Source organism: Miscanthus floridulus, chromosome 19 (assembly GCF_019320115.1).
Source record: "Miscanthus floridulus cultivar M001 chromosome 19, ASM1932011v1, whole genome shotgun sequence".
Classification (NCBI taxonomy): domain Eukaryota; kingdom Viridiplantae; phylum Streptophyta; class Magnoliopsida; order Poales; family Poaceae; genus Miscanthus; species Miscanthus floridulus.
Genome location: NC_089598.1, coordinates 26,960,237 through 26,980,365, shown reverse-complemented (window position 1 = coordinate 26,980,365; position 20,129 = coordinate 26,960,237). Strand labels below are relative to the sequence as shown.

The following is a 20,129-nucleotide window of genomic DNA, read 5'->3' as shown; positions in this document are numbered from 1 at the left end:
GAGTGAGAGTGTGGTAAGATGTGTGTGATGGGATGGGTGAACGTGTGGATGAGATGGGTTAAAACTTGATGAACTATTATAAAATATGGATGAACTTGCATAGGAAACCTACAGCCATATATAGGCCTTTTGCTCTACCCTTGCATTCCACTTACCACAAAGCATAGGCATTGGTGCTCTACCCTTGCAGGTTTTGGATGTCATCGACGATGACGACAACAGAGATTAGAAGGATTAGATGGTCTCGTGCCTGCGCTCAAGTTTGGTTGAGGAGATGACGATAAAGTCTACATCCGCTGTTGTTCTACGCCTACTCTGATGATTGCTCGTGAAGGAGGTGCCTTCACCTGTCGACGCTCCACGTCGACTCTGATTATAGTCCGTGAAGGAGGGGCCTTCACCCACCGACGCGCCACGTCTACTCTGATGAAGCCATGTGTGCGTTTTCGCTAGTATAACGATGTATTTAGTTGTGTAACCAAGTGGTGTAATACCTTGTAAACTTGTACTTCCGCCATGTATGAACTATGGTACCAACTGTTATTTGATAATGTGATGGCTCGATCTCCTGGACTATCACATTATAATTCGTGTCTATGGATTTTCCCTTCGTGGAAAATCGGGATCATTTCACTCTCCTTTTGTCTTGCTGTGTTTGCGGGTGAAAACATTCCCCATATTATTGTGCTAGCGTTGTCGCGGCGCCTTTGGCGTCATCTCCCTTTCGGAAGAATGCGGTAGGCTTCTCTAGCTCTGCCATCCAGCTCTTGCTCGACCATGGTGGTGCATCGAGTTCTACAGGCAGCTATGTGAGTGGTGTTCGATAGCTTGTCGAGTGGTGCCCTTGTGGCTTTAGTTGTTAGGCAGTTGTTAACATATTTTGGGTTGTTAGTTGGGTCTTTTTACGCATGATCTAAGCTTGTTCGCGAAAAAAAGTTGGGTCGTTACGACCATGTTATGGTGCTAGTTGAGTCTTCTCGACCAAGTTACTCAATAGCTGCCTGCTTTTGGTACTTAGCCCTTACAAAAGTATACCCGGCTCTTGCCTAAGTATCTGGGTAATCTAAATCGAAAAGATGCAACAAGTAAACTAGCGGATTTTATCAACGATCATGCTCGGTACATTGCAGAGTATTACGATACAATAGAGTTGAAATCGATTTTAGTAAAAAACATTCAGGAATCCCACTACCAACAACAGTTAATAGAACTAGCTGAAGCTTTTGTGGGTTATAAATTCTATTTGCCAGCTTTTCTAGACTGGAGGGGACGGAATTACCGATTTAGCCCCTTAACTTTCCACGAACGCGATTTAGTGAGATCACTCATCCTCTTTGCTGAATATGATGATATGGAATGTAGTGGGAAAATAGATCGTACTAGTGAAGAATATAAGACTTTCGCTGTATCAACTGCTTTTCATTATAAAAAATACAAAAACTACAACGATGCATTTTCTCATTGGAACGCCGAGATCTCTCATTTGAAATGGAATGATTCAGATAATTCACAAGAGAATTTCTCCGAGGAATTATATAGAAAAGGTATTTCTTCTGCAAGAAAACCCTTTCAGTTCTTAGCTGGTATTATAACTAACGTCAATGATGATCAAGGTGTCATGTTAAATACACCTATTAATCAAGATGCGTCAGCAAGTGCTTATCAACTAATGAGTTACTTTTTGATGAATCCATCTATGGCAAAACAAACGAATCTAATTCCCAATGAAGAGGGTTCAATAAGTGATATTTATCAACATATGCTCGATGGTTTAAAAGCATTTGTTTATACGCCTCTCTATTCTGAGAATATAGCTAAAATAATGCAGGTTTCACGAGATAAGGTGCTGATGTTCTTAAAACAACTGCCTCTTGAAAAGATAATAGATGGATAATATAAGCGTCCAGAAGAATTAAAACCAATGTGGACAATTCACGAGACTTTCGATCGTGATATAGTTAAACGATTATATATGCCACTTGTCTACGGTAAGACAACAACTAGCGCACAGAAGGATGTGCAAAAGAAATGTAAACATATAGATGAGAAGGGTTGTAAACATATTACGAGACTATGTTACCATTACTGGGATGTCAACTATACAAATATGAAAAAACTTATGGGTTTGATTTGTGATATTAGCTGGGTTGCGGCTATAATAAACAAGAATGTTATATATTCCACTCAATACTGGACCACAAAGCAAGATTATCTGCTGAAAGAAAGCCTCCGGGTTCCACTTCTGCAGAAAGACGAAAAAGTCGCTAAGGTATCATTATCACTTTCCACGAATAAAAAGGATTATAGGAAGAGCAATAGAGCAACCTTTGCTAACTTCGTCCATCAAAAGGACTCACTAACCGTCATCAATTTTGTTGATATCCTTCTCCGTTTTGAATATTGGCTTAACACTCATGAAAAGAGAGAGATGATGCTATTAAGTGTCTGGGTCCTAAATATCCGGGTCCTAAATATGAGAACATGAAAGAGGGAGAACATCCTGACGTAAATATTCCTATATACACCGTGAATATTCCTATATACACCGTGCATGATAATTTTATCACTACACCAAAATTTTCTAAATTTACGCCATATTTTTATAGGCAGGCTCTCTTAGAAATGGGCCATCCGCTGGTCTTTATTAACAAATTCGTTTATGATAATATCATCGCACACGCTTTAGAGTTAGGATCAGATAAATTCACTCCAGAGCAGATGCAATATTTATTACAGATTAAGGAGCTCTACACGCATCCTAGAGTTTGGGAAAAGAACTATAAGCCTGAAGGTATAAACGAGACATTTCTTGATCTCTGCTTTAAGATTATAGCCCCTCAAACCCTAGAGGAGAAAGAATTGAGAGAATGGAATAATAAAATCAAAGATATCAAACCCGAACTCCTTGTAAAGCAGGTAAACAAGGGTTTTTTGAAGAAAGTTTACTATAAGCGACGAGGCTTCTTAAAGAGCTGAGTAGGTAGAAATGTCCGGATAGCATACGCACTGTCCTAGCCTAAAAAGGCAGAGTAGAAAGGAGGGTAGAAAGCCCGAAGTAGTTGAAATAGCAGCAGGCGGCAAGCGAAGAGAGGCTTTCTCGTACAACAGCGAACTAAAGCTTAATTGAAGAGTTTCTTCGGTGAACGAAAGGTTTAGAATGAATTTAAGCAGTTTTTTGTTTAGTAAGTAGTGAGTTATATTTCCACTATGGTGAAATGAATGTATACTCGTTCTTTATTTAGTATTCAAGCCCATCTGTGACTTGCCTATGACTTCTTTCTACTCTCCCCCAAACCCTAGCCCTGTTGTCTGGATTCCCTCTCTCTAGCCAGTCCTATGATTTCTCGATTGACTTTTCTCGTCTCTACTCTATCAGTACTGCCTTTGCTCAACTCTATCAGTACGCACCTTTGAAGAATCAGTACGCACCCTTTGAAGAAGCCCCACTTACCCACACTTCTTCTCCCCTCAACCTACTACTTTATGGGTTTCTCAACCTAGTACTTTCTGGGTTTTAAGTGCTAGTTGGGTTGCTTTGACTAAGTTGGCTCGATGAAGTTTATTGGAGCTAGTGGCGTGTAACACCCTAAAATTTGAATTCTTTTTAAAATAGTAAATTTGATTTAAATATGCAATTATACGTGCAATTCAAATTAGGAAATAATATTTCTTTTATGAAATTAAAAGAAAATACAAGAATAGAAACATGTTGATGCATTCATGCTATTGCATATTTATTTCTGTGACGGGTGGTTTTGTTCAAATGCTAAAAGATTTTAAAAACCTTTTGAAAATGAGTTTGAAAATTTTATTTATAAAAAGAAAAAGGAAATTTCCTTCCATTCCCTCCCTTCCTCAGTTTCGGCCCGCAGGCCTTTCTTTCCGCGGCCCAGCACCAGCCCCAGCCCAGCTCGCCTCCCCTTTTTCCGCTCGGCCCAGCTACGCGCCAGCCCAGCCGCGCGCTCCGCGCCGGCCCAGCTACGCGCGGCCCAGCAACTGCCGCGTCAGCCCCGCCAGCCCAGCTCGGGCAACTGCCGTCGCCGCGCGCCTTCGCCCCGCGCCCAGCCGCTGATCGCTTGGCCCCGGCCGTCAGAGCCTTCCCCCACCTCCACGCGTCCCGCGCCTGCGCCCGAGTCCATGCCGCAACCGTTCCGCGCACGATCCTCGCGTCGTGGGAGCGCCCCCGCTCCCCTGCCTCTACTAAAAGCAGTCGAGCCCCCGCGCGCCCCCTGCTGCCCCCCGTTCTCGTTTTCGCGCTTGCCAAGCACCGAGGAAGGCCGCAACCGCCGCACGAAAGAGCCCCGCCGACCACCGTCCTCGCCGTCCGCGGAACGCCGTCCCCGAGTCGCGCTCGTCCCCGTTTGAAGTCGCGGTGAGCTCCGCCATGCTTCCCTCCTTCCCCTGTGCTTTCAATTTGGTATTTCGTTGCCGTTTGGGGCCCTATTCGCAAGCGTCCGCGAGCTTTGGCCGCCGGCCATGGCGTCCGCCGCCTTGGCTCACTCCTCCGGCCGTCGTGATGGCCTGGGCGAGTACCCCTTCTCCCCAGCTAACTCCCGGTGCCCTCGGTTCTTCGAACCGTGGCCCGTAGCCACCGAACCGAGCTCGCCGATGTGTTTCTTGTCGCCGGCAATGGAGCGCCGCCGCCGGAGTTACTGTGCTTGGCCGGATTTCTTCTCTTCCCCCAGATCCGTTGCTGACCGTCCATTTCTAATCCGACGGCCATCGTTGGCCGATACCCCTTCGTGGGTCAAATTGCTAAAGAGCCCTCCTGTTTTCGCGTAATAGAACCCGCCATCCTTAGCGTATTTCCTCGAGTACGCATTCTCGTTTTGAAAGCGTATAGTTCACTGGTTTAGTCTACAGTACGCTTTCAGTATTTACAGAAATGTCATTCGAACTGTTTCGCTTATAGAATTGTCGTTTTAACTCCGAATTGATCCATTCAAATTGCGTTAGCTTCGTAATTTCATAAGCTACATGTTGGAGCTACTGTTAGTCAAGTTTGGAACTTTTTAATTTCATGATTAGAATTAATTAAATATAGGGCGATGAATCATATGAGAAGTTAGGTCCTGTTTGGATCCAATGCCTGATTAGTAGCTAGTTAAAAACTAGTCTAAATTAGTTCTATTACATCCAAATAGGAGAGCTAATAGTATAGGTAAGCCAATTTTTTTTTGGACAAGCCTTCAACTACCAACTAGCTTGCCAATGATAACTAATTTAGTCTAATTTTTAATCCAACTAGTAACTAGCCATGTGTATCTAAATATAATATGTTAAGCTGTGTCTCTAGTTCATGGTATATAATCAATTCACAAAACTATCATATAATCACTTCGTTATTAAAAAAATTATTTGACGAGTCAAAAAAAATTATTTGATAGAGCTCTTCCCTAGGTTCACTCTAAAAACCGCTCTGGAAGTTCTGTCTACCTAATTAAAAAAGAGGCACATGTGAGTAGTTAGTAAGTTACCCAATGTGTTGCTTTCGGTTCCAATCCTATGTAGAGTCGAGCATATATATATATGCTTTTCACAATTCGTATTGTTGCATCACCCGTGGGATAGTAAAATTTCTACATTATTTCACTGTCGCAATAGTTAGCACCTTGCTGGAAAAAAATGGGGTTACTATTTTCTAGGCAACTGAAAAATCATCCGAACACCATATATATACTAAATACTACTGTATCTCTGTTCGAAAAGAATCTAAACTCTAGCATATAATCATAGGTCAACTAATCTCAAATTGAAAAAAAATTATATATAAAAAAACTACAAATATTTATGATAATATTCCTATTTGGAGTTATATATGTTATTTGGTTAAATTTAGAATAGTTTAACTAAGGATAAAGTTAGAATTTTTTTTTTTTGGATGGGTCGGAGGTATGGTACATGTACAACAGAGTATCATCGTCCATCTAAAAAACTCTTGCTTTTGCCGCTGTTGTCTTCGTTCCCACACCAAACATTGTCCCACCATTTCTCGGAAGCACATCGCACACAATTTTTTTTATGCAGGTCAGTGGAACCGAAACCACACATGTTAAACCCCTCTTGTTTTAATAACGCTCCCATCGACGCCAAACGACATGTTCATACATAGTATATTCAGGCCAGCCCGCAGCTTCCAGCCAAGATTCAGTGAAAGAAAGAAAGAGATTAAAGAACATTTCACTCACCACTAGTACTACTCATGCGTTTGAATAATTCAGACGAACATGAAACACATATAATAAGCATGTGTAATTTTTTTTTGTTGACCTAGCATTGCTACCATGCAGGCCATCTTGTTTTCTTATACGGTTACTTTTTTGACTCTTAGTCCTAATAAATGCCCAATTCCATTTCCACGGTCATTCGCTCGGTTTCAAACGAGTGAACACTTTCTATACGCGGGACGACGACGTTAGTCACTAATCACATGGTGGGTCGTACTAGGCAAGTGGACGGAACATCTGACATGTTCTCTCAACGTCCTCTATACTTTCTATTATAAATTTGATTTAGCGAAGTTTCATCCGCCAGTGGTTTTCTCACTTTTTGTCTTGTTTCATTTTATTCCTTCTTTCCTTTTCTCATTGCTTGTTTTCTTTTCTTGTTTTTCTTTTTCTTTGTTTCTTGTGTTTTCATATTAATCTAACCATTTTCTTGTCTTTAGACTGAGAAGTTGTATGACAAGTTGTCTCGTAAAAAGTTATGCACATAAGTTATGAATATAACTATGTAACTTCCTAAAAAAATAAAGTTGTGGAAATAATTTTTTCCTAAAAAAGGAAAGTAAAAAAAGTTATGATGAGAAGTTGTTGTGATAATTTGTTCCGTGAAAAGTTATGCATAAAAGTTCCGTGAGTATAACTTTGTAACTTTTTAAATTTAGAAAATTGCGGAAATAATTTTTTGAAAAAGTTCAAAAAAGTTATGATAAGAAGTTGCAGTGATAAGTTGTCACGTAAAAAGTGATGAGTATAATTGTGTAACTTTCTAAGAAGTTATGATAAGAAGTTGCAGTGATAAGAAGTTGTATGACAAGTTGTCACGTAAAAAGTTATGATAAGAAGTTGCAGTGATAAGTTGTTCATACATAGTATATTCAGGCCAGCCCGCAGCTATCAGTCAAGCCAAGTATAGCAGCATATTAGTATAATAGACAAACCATACAGTAATCTAGTCTCTTTTCCTGTTCTGAATACCATTTTATTATATGTGTAGGACCCACTCACTCTTCCCATCCCTGCCCTTTTCTTCTCATCCGGTGTATAACAGTCTTCACACAAGTGTATATGATCCACGAAAAAGAATCAATATTTTACTGCATGTTCATGAAGATTTTAACGTCCACAAGTTCAACTCAATGCACTGGCAACTCAAACCACAGGGAACCGTGCAAGCTCTCGGCACTGGAATTCACAACAAGTAGCTTCTTTCTCCTGAACCTAGACATTTGCTGAGGTGTATTATTATACTTGCTCTTATGGTGGATATCCCTATCAAGTAGCAACCCAAAAAAAAAACATCTAACATCGAGGAAACAAAATTTTCCGTGCAAGTTTTGGTCACAGCCACCAAGCTCTTTTGGTTTCCAATAGCTTTTCTTAAGCTTTCCTTATTGTAGACCTTATAACTACACTACTCAGGAGTGGATCGAGGAACGGCTACTAGAGAGGCTTTCTCTCGTCGTCTTCTCTCATCCTTTCAATCCTCAATGGTTGCAAATTTGTAGGAATTAAGAGGGTCTCCACTATTTAAATGATCATAGAGGAGCTCTACAACAACTTCCTAGCCCTATAAGGGATGCTGTTTCAGAGGGGCTTAAAGTGCCACTTGGTAAGTATGCAGAGCTTCACACTCTTGTAGCAATATGCTAGTTAGAATACTATCATTGCTGGAACTATATATACTAGGCACACACGCTTCTAGTTTCTGAGGACGTATTGCCTGCTTAGATAAAGAAACTACTGATTTTGTTATGTGAATTCTTTTTGTCAATGGATTCTTGCCAATTTATTTGCCAAAATATTAAATTGTTGAGGAACATGTTAACATTGGCAGTTGAGGAATGCTTCTTTGGCTTGCTCTCAGGGTTAGGAAACAAAATCGGTCCTAATATTGGGAGGGATCCAATTGTTTATAGGGTCGTAAAAAACCCCTTTTATGATTTTTAAAAAGTGACATTCCTTTTTTACATGTAAATTTAACATTCATTTTATTTACGTTTTGATTTGCTTGGTTGTATCGGATTGGAGTTGGAGTGTTGGACTATAGTAGATTAGTATGAGGGGGAGGTGGTTCTTGCTGAGCAGACTGACAAGACTGGGGAAAGCAGCCCTTCCGTGGATGACAAGGCCACAGAACATCAATGTGAGATTTTTTTTTTGTTATTGACTTTTGTACATGCATGAATCTCTTTGTACAATGCAAGAATTACTATATTTCGCTTCACACTTAAATTGATTTATTTTCAGGGGAGCTGATTTGGTATGGCAAAGGTTGGATGAGGTATGTTAACTCCTGTGATTATTTTAATTCTCGCTTGAGATCAAAATATTTACTGATCTTTTTCATTCTCAACTGACAATCATTAGGTGAATGGAGATGGGGTTTTTCTTACCAGCAACTTCACACCCTTTAAGGCTGAAACTCCAAGAAATGATTCATGGAATGAACAGCAAGCTATGATGAGTACTGTTGTATGTATAACATCAATAAACTGTTGTAGTTGTTATTAGGTACATTAATGTTAACTAGTTCAAATTTATCTTTGTTCACAGGATTATCTTGCTCAATTTGACAACACTTCTAGAAAGCATGCTCTTCCTACCTGTTTTTCTCAATGTGCTTTATTGTTGTGTGTGTATACAACATTCCTAGTTTGGATTTCAGCAACCATGTGAATCTTGTATGAATGGTACTATGCAGAAAATGTCCGTCAGTAGGGCTATAAATGATATGCTAGTTGAAGCTATAGTTTCTTTTCTGATCTGTTGATTGTTGCTCTTAACCAAGCGCAATAACTTTCTTGAACTTCGACTATTTGATGGTTTTTCTGTCATTGTGTATTGGACTATCGGCTTAGCATGTACTTGAATGACCAATATATGCCTTACTGTGATTTTGAATGTGCTCAACGTGCTGAATCATCATAGATGTGCACTCCTGAGTCACTTTGGATGTGTTATCTAAATTCTAACGCTACCACATTGGCCCTCCTATGCTTGCAGCTCTGATCTGGAGCTAGCTATAGCACTTCAACAGCAAGAGTTTGAGCGGCAACCACAAAGGTTTCAAGCTCCACCACCACAGCAGCAACAACAACAGTAAGTATAGGAGCCAGGGATTACATATGTCCCTGCGAAGTCTTAATTATAACATCAAAGTTTATATTGTGTGTTCACTTGTTCTGTAAATTTATTGTGTGTTCACTTGTTCTGTAATCCATGAATATCACCAAAGTTTATATTGTGATACTTCCTGGAATATCATACCAACTGTATGCTAAGCACTATGATATCAAAAAGGAAAAATCATCCATGTATCTCAGTATCATTTTCATGTCTTTCATGTCTTTGTGAAAGTGCTAAGATGAATAACTGTATGCTAAGCAGCCCTTCTGTCGAATTTGAATTGTAAAATTTTTTTATAGAAAAATAATTTGTAGGGGCGGTTGGTACTGTAGCCGCCCCTACAAATCGATTTGTAGGGGCGGCTGGTGTTCCCAGACCGTCCCTATAAATTGATTTGTAGGGGCGGCTACAGTACCAATCACCCCTATAAATTGATTTGTAGGGACAGTCTAGGAACCGCCCCTACAAATGCATGATTTGTAGCCACCCTTTCATAGGGGCGGCTGGCAAAACCGCCCCTACAAACGATTACCAGCCGCCCCGAAAAACGTTTTTGTACGTAGTGATTGCTACCAGCCAGGTGATCTTATATATTCTTTTACGTTCCTTGCATCACCTGGCAAAGCAAAATAAAATTTCAGTAAAGAATAGCAAGCACCTTCTGCGTGTACCTTGCGTAGGGTAGGCACAATTCTATTTGACTCCTCTCCTGGTCCTAAATGTCAAGCGCTCAGCAGTACCACTTGTTAAATCTAATCTACTCCTATATGATATACTATGGATGTCGAGGATTCGGGGTGGCATTTTACATGCATGCCTTCACAAACCCGATATGATACGCGCATATCGGGTGTTGTGTCTTACTGTCCATTTAGTATTTAAACAGCTTGATGTGCATGATTTAACTTGGAAAGTTCATATGGGTAGAGACAGGGACGGAGTCAGAGCAAATATACGAGGATATGCACTTGTCTTATCAGTGCAAAGTTCTATAAAATGGTAGCAATGCAAGGAACAAATATGATGAAAAATTTACCTCGTATCACTATTTTTTTTTATCTTTGTGTGGATGCATGCGGCCGCACCTACTTTGCTCAATATAGCTTTGCCCTTGGCCAGAGAGAAATGGTCTTCCTATTCACCCCTTTATATATCCATACTGATGACAGTTAGGTAAGTTACACCACAAGGAGTAATAACCTAGCTAATCATCAACTGTCGGTTCACAAATTTGTGCACAGGAGCGGTAGGAACAGTAGTTTAGCGTGCAGCATGCAATTGATCGACGCGTAGTGTGTGTGTGTGTGTGTGTGTAACCTTCCCCATTGCTACCGGCCACCAACCAGGTGATCTTGTTCTTAATTCTACGTTCCTTGCATCGGTCGGCAAGCGAAATAAAATTTGTAACGTTTCCAGTAAAAAAAATTGCGACCACTTCTCTACGTGTACCTTGCTTGCGTCGGGTAGCCGGAGCTCCGGGGGTAGGTACAACGATCCCGTATTCCCGTATAGTAGTCCAGCGCTCTGTAGTGTCCTAATTACTAAATGTCGTCCAGCGCTCAACGGTCGTACCACTTGCTCCATCACACGTACTATTATACTACCTGTAGATCGATCTCGAGGCTTAGTGGACATTTCATTTGCCATGACGACAAAAACAATCCGTGTATTACGTGTCGTGTGTTTCTGTGTCCAATTAGGGCTTCTTCGTGATGCAAGAAATTTGTGCACGATGACTTCGTCGATCTCGAGATTTGTTGATCTAACTCAGTTTTTCGGAGATGCTCATAGACAAATAGTGTGCATATGTGTGTTTACATGGGTGGGTGGGTGTTTGTATATGTAAGCGTCTGCGTCTGTAAATGGATCTCGCAAAAAAAAATTATAAGAACCGTGTCAAAACCGTTTGATGCATTCTTTACCTTGCAAAGTTGGATTCGGCCGGGTCGGAGAAATAAGGAGCAGGACTGAGTCATTTTTTGGCCTGCTTGCAAGCCGCTCGGCACTTTCTCACTGGTATTGGTTCGTCTATCCACCAACTAGGGCTAGATATCAAGCCGGCTTGGCTCGCCTTGGTCTAGCTCGAGCTGCTTTGTTAAGCTAACGAGCCCGCTCGGCTCGGCTCGTTAATATTACTAGCTAGAGAGATAGCTTAGCTTGGCTTGTTAGCGAGCTCGAGCTAGCTCGTTTAGCTCATGGGCTACTAAAAAAATATGACACACATGTTTATAATGTTCATGTCATAATAATTTCAGAAGATGATGTCCACCATTATGCAACCATACATGATTAATACATATCAGGTTCAACAAAAGTATCAACCATGCAACATAGCTGGTCCATTCATGATCCATGCAATTCTAGTATACTTACTAGTTGCTTGCCACCACAGATTTAGGAAAGTCCACAAATTCAATGTCAGCATCATCATCTTCTTTCTAGAAAACAATCCATAAATCAACATTTAAGTACCACAACAATTATAAAATCAAAATTCATATGAAACACCTGAAAATAAGGATTATATATCAATGGAATAGGTGTATACTTCTAGGTCAGCATCATCATCTTCTGGATTCATGATCGTAGGCTGATAGGCCTCAGCTCGTTTGAGCTGACTCGAGCTGGCTCGTTAAAACAATGAACTAGACTTTCAGCTCAGCTCGTGAAAAAGTTAAAACGAGCCGAGTTGAACCGAGTCGAGCCGGACACGAGTCGAGCGATGCTAGTATTTTGTGGAGCCCTGCCACCAACCATCTTTGGACCAATATTGACCGGTGATCATCGCCTGTTGCAGGATACGCTTCTTTTGTTTTCTTTTTTTACGATGAAGTGCTAACTCTGTGGCCCATCTTTTTGACTAGTAGACTAGAGAAGAACCCCGTGGTAAATGCGATGTCGTTTCCTTTGGAAAATGAATGGTCATCGTAAAGCTATATGCAGCCATGACATTTACTCGTAGCCCAGCAGGCATATATACCTTTTTTAGACTTCCAGACGATAAAAACGCGGGCAGTGAACTTGAGTATTTGCCAGGGTATCTCCTTTTTAATAAGTAGGTATTATATTTATTTCCTGCACCAACCCAAGGATGCATGCACAAGGTTATTTATCTATTTCGAAATCCGTGCACTAATCCTGGTTGTTGGAACCACACACTCACTTCTTCGCAACTCCACCACCACACTAGTTAGAGCAAATTTAATAAGCTTGGCTATCAGTCAAGCCAAGTATAGCAACATATTAGTATAATAGGCAAACCATACAGTAATCTAGTCTCTTTTTCTATTTTGAATACCATTTTATTGTATGTGTAGGACCCACTCACTATTCCCATCCCTTCCTTTATCTCCTCCCCACGCTGTTCCAGCTCACCGGTTGAACTCTTCCAAGCTTGTCATAAAAAATCACACATAACATCAAAATATCATAGAAAATGACACTACTACACAAACTTTACTGGAGGCGGACGTTTTCGGTTTTCCGCGGCGGGCAAAGCCGTCCACCGCGGCCTAGAGGCCACGGTAAAATCGTGGCTTAACCGCGGCGGGCGGCCTTGCCCGCCACGGTTAACCGATTTACCGCGGCGGGCGGTGTAACGTGCCCGCCGCGGTAAATATACTTTTACCACGGCGGGCACGTTAGGATGCCCGCTGCGGTTAATCATTTAAAAAAACAAAAAAAACCAGGAGCCCGCCGGCGAGCCCGTTCTCGAGCCCACTGGCGAGCCCACCGGCGACAGATCCGGGCTTCCCACGGCTGCAGATCTGTTCCGCTCGGGGAGGGAGAAGAGGAGTAGCCGGCCAGGCCCCAGCGTCTCTGGAGAAGCCGGCTGGACACGCCGACGCCACTGCAGGGCCGCCACCACCTCGCCAGTCGCTCGCAGGGGACCACGCCGACGCCTCCTTGCGGATCCCGCCGCGCCGTGGTGGAGGGAGGCCGCCGCGCCGACGCGTCCTCGCCCGCGGTGGTGGAGGTCCCAGCGTCGTGGCCGTGGTGGATCCCGGCGTCGTGGCTGTGGTGGAGATCCTGCCGTGGTGGAGGGAGGCCGTCGCGCCGACGCGTCCTCGCCCGCCGTGGTGGAGGTCCCTACGTCGTGGCTGTGGTGGATCCCGGCGTCGTGGCCGTGGTGGAGGGAGGCCGCCGCGCAGAACCGTCCTCGCCCGGCGGATCCGGCCACCGCGCACCACCACTGACCGGATCCGCCTCGGGACGTCGTCACCGGCCGGATCCGGTCACTGCGCGCCGTCACCGGCCAGATCCGCCTCAGGACGGGCTCATCGTTGCCGTCCCACGAGCCACCACGCTCAACGCCCCGCGCCCTGTGCTAGAGGATCGGAAGAGAGAGAGAGGAGGGAGAGGGAGGGATCGGTGGGAGAGAAGAGAGGGAGGGAGAGCGCCGTGCTGGTGGATATGCAGTGGAAGGAGATGGTGACGGGAGGAGACGGGAGGAGAGAGGCTCGCGACAGGAGAGGAGTGACTGCGGCGCTATCGGTGGAGAGGAGTGAGTGAACTGAAACCCTAAACTCCTAACGTGCTCATTTTATATGGAGACCAGTTATTGGGCCTCGCCCTGGGCCTGTTGGGCCTCGGCCATTTACCGTGGCGGGCATTATAGGATGCCCGCCACGGAAAATACATATTTTCCATGGCGGGCATCTTAAGACGCCCGCTACGGCAAATCGATTTACCGTGACGGGCAAAAGTGCCCGCCACGGTAAATAAAAAATGCCCGCCGCGGTAAATCGTGGCATTTACCGCAGCGGGCGAAAATAGGTGACCGCCACCGAGTGCAAAAATGCAACGCTGCGCATAATCTTTTGTGTAGTAGTGTGACTAAATGAGCCATGAGGCAGAACAAAACCTCAATCGCCAAATGTATAATCTAGTTCAGACACTAATCTAGATGTAACCATACATATGAATGCAGCACGATACAAAGGCCCTCTCAGTTTCTTATGGAAACTTTGGGCTCGTTTGGCTCGCGCATTGCCACCGGGCATCTGATCCTGGCCTAGGCGCTCAAAATCAGAGGCGTGGGCCAGGCAGCTCGGGGGGAGGAAACCAAACATGCCCTTTTCTTGTCATCCGGTGTACAACAGTCTTCACACAAGTGTATATGATCCACGAAAAAGAATCAATATTTTACTGCATGTTCATGAAGATTTTAACGTCCACACAAGTTCAACTCAATGAACTGGCAACTCAAACCACAGGGAAACCGTGCAAGCTTTCCTTATTGTAGATTAGACCTTATAACTACACTACTCAGGAGTGGATCGAGGAACGACTACTAGAGAGGTTTTCTCTCATCGTCTTCTCTCATCCTTTCAATCTTCAATGGTTGCAAATTTGTAGGAATTAAGAGGGTCTCCACTATTTAAATGATCATAGAGGAGCTCGAGCCCTACCTGTCCTAGTGCGAGATCCCTCTAACACTACCCATCGCATTCCTGATGTCTTTAACTAAACTGTGCAATAGAACACAAAGATTTGAACTCTAGCAAAAAATAAGTGAAGTCTCAAATATATATACTAACTAGCAACATTATTTTGCTCAAATTAGACAAAAAATCACATAACATCAAAATATCATAGAAAACAACTAAATGAGTCATGCGGACGAACAAAACCTTGTCAAGAATTGAACCTCAATCACCGAACATATAATCTAGTTCAGACACTAATCTATGCAATCATACATATACGAATGTAGCATGATACAAAGGTTCTCTCCGTTTCTTATCGAAACTTTAGGCCTGTTTGGTTCGTGCCCTACCACCGTACCAGGCATCTGATCCTGGCCCAGACGTGCAAAATCGGACGCTTGGAAGCGCAGCGGTGGAGAACAAACCAAACAGGCCCTTATATTTTCTCACCCCATGTACAACAATCTCCACACAAGTGTATATGATCAACGAAAAGGAATCAATGTTTTACTGCCTGTCCATGAAGATTTAAGCGTCCACAAGTTCAACTGAATGCACTAGCAAGACATATCTAATATGAAGATTTTAATAAAACTAATATATGATGTTGTGCATTTTACTATAAACTCAATCAAGGTTAGAGATGTGTGACTTCAAACAAACACTACCGGAAACCGGCACTTTGCCGAGTGCCGGAGGCTTTGCCGAGTGTATTTTGTCGGGCACTCGGCAAAGACTACACTCGGCAAAGACGGTCTTTGCCGAGTGCCAAATAAAATACACTCGACAAAATTCGTCTTTGCCGAGTGCCTTTTTTCTGGCACTCGGTAAAGATGTATTTTGCCGAGTGTTTTTTTCGTTACATGGCAAAATGCTCTCAGTTTCATCTACAAAGTTGTATAACTTCTCAAGATCTACAAAGTTTATTTTGGTCATTTCTTCATTTGATAAAGCGACAATAACGTTGTTCATAAAATCTACATCTCTCATATTAGTTTCATCAAAGTAGAAGAGAGATATATAAGATTTGTGAACAATGTTACTACTACTATGTCGGATGAACAAATGACCAAAATAAACTTTGTAGATCTTGAGAAGTTATGAAATTTTATAGTTGGCAACATTTTGATTTGAAATCATTTTGTCATGCAAAAACAACGTTTGAATTTGAAAATTTTAAAATTTGAATTTTTCAAAAGACCTCGGATGGAAAAACTTCCTAAATGAAAATTGTAGATCTCCAAAAGTTATGAAACTATGTAGTTGACAACTTTTTGATTTGAAATCATCTTATCATGCAAAACTACGTTTGAATCTCTCAAATTTGAAATTCGAATTTTTCAAACGACCTCGGATGGAAAAACTTCCTAAATGAAAATTGTAGATCTCGAAAAGTTATGAAACTTTATAGTTGACCACTTTTTGATTTGAATTCGTTTAGGGCCTTAAACAAGCAATTTACTCTCGGTTTAGTATAATATATGAGGATAGATAACGGAATCAAGACATAAGTGATAGTGTAGTGCAGTGGTAGAGCAGCAGAGACGTTAGGGAGAGGTCGTGAGTTTGAATCCCGCTGGCCGCGTTAGCCGTGGATTTTGCGCAAAAATGCAGCGACTTCAATGGAGGCGGGCGCGCGCTGGCCGGTGGTGGCCTCCCCCGAAAAAAAAATTGGGTTTTTTTGCTATTATTTTTGGGTTTTTCGCATTTTTATTTTGCCGGGTGTTTTTTTGGCACTCGGCGAAGTCTTTGCCGAGTGCCCGACAAAAAACACTCGGCAAAGTCTATTTGCCGACTAAAATTCGCCGAGTGTCGTTTGCCGAGTGTCGACACTCGACAAACCCTTTACCGAGGGTTTTTTAGGCTTTGCCGAGTGCCCCTCCTGATTCCCTTAGTGAAAGGTAGCAAAGTGAACTATAATTTTGAACTGAGGAGAAGTATATGTCTTTTTGCTTGGCGTGCCTCACAATTCACAGCATCTCATCATCCCAGACCCCAGACAAGAAAATATGTGCCAGCATATATACCACTTTCAGGTCTTGGTTCTCCATTCGCTTTGGAGCATGCATGCAGATGCAGTCAACCGAGTCAAGAATCCCATACTTTTTACACATGCGAAATTGGCGCGCACTTCTACAAGTAACATACCCGGCCAGCCGCCCAGCCACCAACCCAAGCGTATCCAGTCCATCGTCCCCCGACCCCCGCGGCCGTAGACGGCTTCTTCAGCCCTTCCTATATATAAACCCTCGCAGAAGCCACCATCCCAACCCCCATCACTGCAGAGCAGCGGAACAAGAGAAACGCAGAAGCGCCAGGAAGCACTCACGCACCGCAGCAATAGCTAGCTAGCTCTAGCTAGGGCAAACAATACAATCCACCGCCGTCGTCAGGCAAGAGCCGCGGGGTATTAGCCGAGAAATGGCAATGGTGGAGCTGTTGACGACGGAGCTGGTCGTCCCGGCCGAGGAGACGCCGGCGGGCGCCGTCTGGCTGTCCAACCTCGACCTGGCGGCGCGCCGCGGGTACACGCCCACGGTCTACTTCTACCGCACGAACAACCAGCCGGAGTTCTTCGAGGCCGACGCCGTCAAGGACAGCCTCGCCCGGGCGCTGGTGGCGTTCTACCCGCTGGCCGGCCGCCTCGGGCTCGACGCCGCCACCGGGCGCGTCCAGATCGACTGCACGGGCGAGGGCGCGGTGTTCGTGACGGCGCGGTCGGAGTACGCGCTGGACGAGCTGCTGAACGAGTTCGTGCCGTGCGACGAGATGCGGAACCTTCTGGTACCCGCCACACCCGCGCCCAACCCGCCGTGCCCGCTGCTGTTCGCGCAGGTCACCCGCCTGCGCTGCGGCGGCGTCGTGCTCGGCCTCGCCGTGCACCACTCGGTCGTGGACGCCAGGAGCGCCGCGCACTTCGTGGAGACGTGGGCGAGCATCGCCCGCGGCGGTGGCGGCGACGCGCCCCTGCCGCCGTGCTTCGACCACAGGCTGCTGAGCGCGCGTCCCTCGGCGACGCGCGCGGTGTTGTACGACCACCCGGAGTACAAGCTCGAGCCGGCGCCGGAGCACGCGGTGGCCGCGGGTTCCACCTACGTGAGCGCCATCATCACGCTGAGCGAATCCCAGGTATCGGCGCTCAAGGCGCGGTGCACGGGCGCTTCCACGTTCCGCGCCGTGGTGGCGCTGGTGTGGCAGTGCGCGTGCCGCGCGCGGTCGCTCCCCGCCAACGCCGAGACGCGGCTCTTCTCCATGGTGGACATGCGCGCGCGCCTGGCGCCGCCTCTGCCCCCGGGGTACTTCGGCAACGCGGTGATCCGCACGTCGGCGCTGGCCACGGTCGGGGAGGTGGTGGGCAACCCCGTGGGGTACGCGGCGCGGCGCGCGCTGGCGGCAACGAGCCAGGGCGACGACTACGCGCGGTCGCTGGTGGACTACCTGGAGGGCGTGGACGCCATGAACCTGCCCCGGAGCGGCATCTCGCGCGCGCACCTCCGCGCCATCAGCTGGATGGGGATGTCGCTGCACGACTCCGACTTCGGGTGGGGCGCGCCCGTGTTCATGGGCCCCGCCCTCATGTACTACAGCGGCTTCGTGTACGTGATGCAGGCGCCCGGGAAGGAGGGCGCCGTCGCGCTCGCGCTGTCGCTGGAGCCCGAGAGCATGCCCGAGTTCAGGAAGGTGTTCGCAGAGGAGGTGGCTCGTCTCCACACGATATGATGATGACGATGAAGAAGATAGCACGCCTTCGCCAACGTAACCGTGTGCATGCGTCGTACTACGTACTGGTGTATGTGCTGGTGTGTCTATTACCTCAGGTGATAGTACACACCAGCCGGACCAGCAGATACCTACCGTACCACCGTTGTCTCTATTACCTCAGGTGACTTGTCGGTCGTCGGTTGTTGGAGATAGAGTCATTATCATAAGCTCGATCATGTCACATCATCACGTTTTAATTTGGCATGAATCAAAGCATGCAATGTAACGCACGTATCTGTTTGTTAATTTGCAGCGGAACGCGCGTTGATCAACCCTGTCAAGTCACTCCTTTCAGTAACTTATTAGCAGCAAATCATTGGGAAGCTGAGAAAAAAGTGTACAAGAACAGCTTTTGTCAAATATGACAGAAGATAATGCTTATTTTCGCCATCCCATCATTTTATCACCACAGCCGCCGCAAACAAAAAGACATCGGATGGAATCAACATCACGCATCGATCAGATACAAACACAGCTGATTACTTGTATCTAGTCCAGATTGACTACTATCCACCCAATAGTGATTGACTGATTTGTAGATAGAAAGCCCTCCCTAGACACGTCAGCATTCCAAACATCTGGTCGTCTAGTAGTATACACAAAAGCGCCTGAATTCGCTTTGCAGGGTTCTAGTGCATTACTGTATTACTACCTTTTCAGAACTTCTATATAACCATGTACTCCCTCTGTTTCATACCGTAAGTCAGTTCTGATTTTTTTAGGTGCATAGCCTAGAGATATATACATGATGTTAGAATACATACTAAAAGTTATGTATCTAGAAAATGTAGAATAATTTATAAATTAGAACGTGGAAAGAGTAGTAATTTAATTAGGAGAAAAATGATAGCACAGACACGCCAAGGCAGGGAGCAATCACCTGTATTTCTGTGGTGCTGCCTTTTGGCTCATTGTTCGTTTGGTAGCTAATGGATAGATGGACAGATGTACGCGTCCTCAGCCACCCAGCAGACGTCCAGGGCACTTGCCAACTAGAACCTGTGTAGAAACCACCGTGCGTGCTTGTGCAGTTGCATATCCCGATCGACCAAACAAAAGCTCACCTGAGTCGTCTCTTGGCGCCATTTTGCTAGGGAGTTATTAATTTCCCCCATTTTCCTCTATTATTACAAAGCCAGACAAAACCACACGTGCACCACCACTACGCACTAATAATAATACAAAGTCTAGACTACTTTAGAACGACAGCACTTGCAAATGCAAGCGAGGTGGATAATGCTGATTTCACCATCACCACCATCATGACAGCCACAGGCAAAACAAAAGCAGAGCAGCATCAAACTACATCACGCATGGAAAATTTTACTCCCTCCTATGCAAAGTAAATCATTATCATCACCTAGTTAAGAAAAGTATATATAGTTCTTGTACAGTCTATTATTGTACTCAAAAGCTTATGAATTCTCGCCATGTACAAGTAAGGCCTTGTTTGAATCAACTAGAGTTTATAGAAAGCTGGTAAAAAGATCTCTAGCTGGCGAAAACAACCAAGATCGCTCCCTTGCCACACGTCCAGCTTATAGTATATTTTGATTGAGGTATCCAACCACCCAGTTTATAAGAAGTT

The 20,129-nt window shown here is 44.6% G+C and overlaps 2 protein-coding genes across 2 annotated transcripts; both read left to right on the top strand.

Annotated features, from left to right (window-relative positions):
* The first annotated feature begins 4,476 nt into the window (after positions 1–4,476).
* LOC136525774 (uncharacterized) lies at positions 4,477–9,533 on the top strand. Its single transcript, XM_066518645.1, has 5 exons — positions 4,477–4,565; positions 8,472–8,505; positions 8,592–8,696; positions 8,778–8,812; positions 9,228–9,533. The coding sequence occupies exons 1-5, from the start codon at positions 4,477–4,479 to the stop codon at positions 9,325–9,327; spliced, it is 363 nt and encodes a 120-aa protein (XP_066374742.1). The 3' UTR covers positions 9,328–9,533.
* Positions 9,534–16,965: 7,432 nt separating this feature from the next.
* Positions 16,966–19,200, top strand: LOC136529197 (hydroxycinnamoyltransferase 4-like). The gene has a single exon (XM_066522290.1). The coding sequence runs from the start codon at positions 17,201–17,203 to the stop codon at positions 18,497–18,499; it is 1,299 nt and encodes a 432-aa protein (XP_066378387.1). The 5' UTR covers positions 16,966–17,200; the 3' UTR covers positions 18,500–19,200.
* The last annotated feature ends 929 nt before the right edge of the window (positions 19,201–20,129 follow it).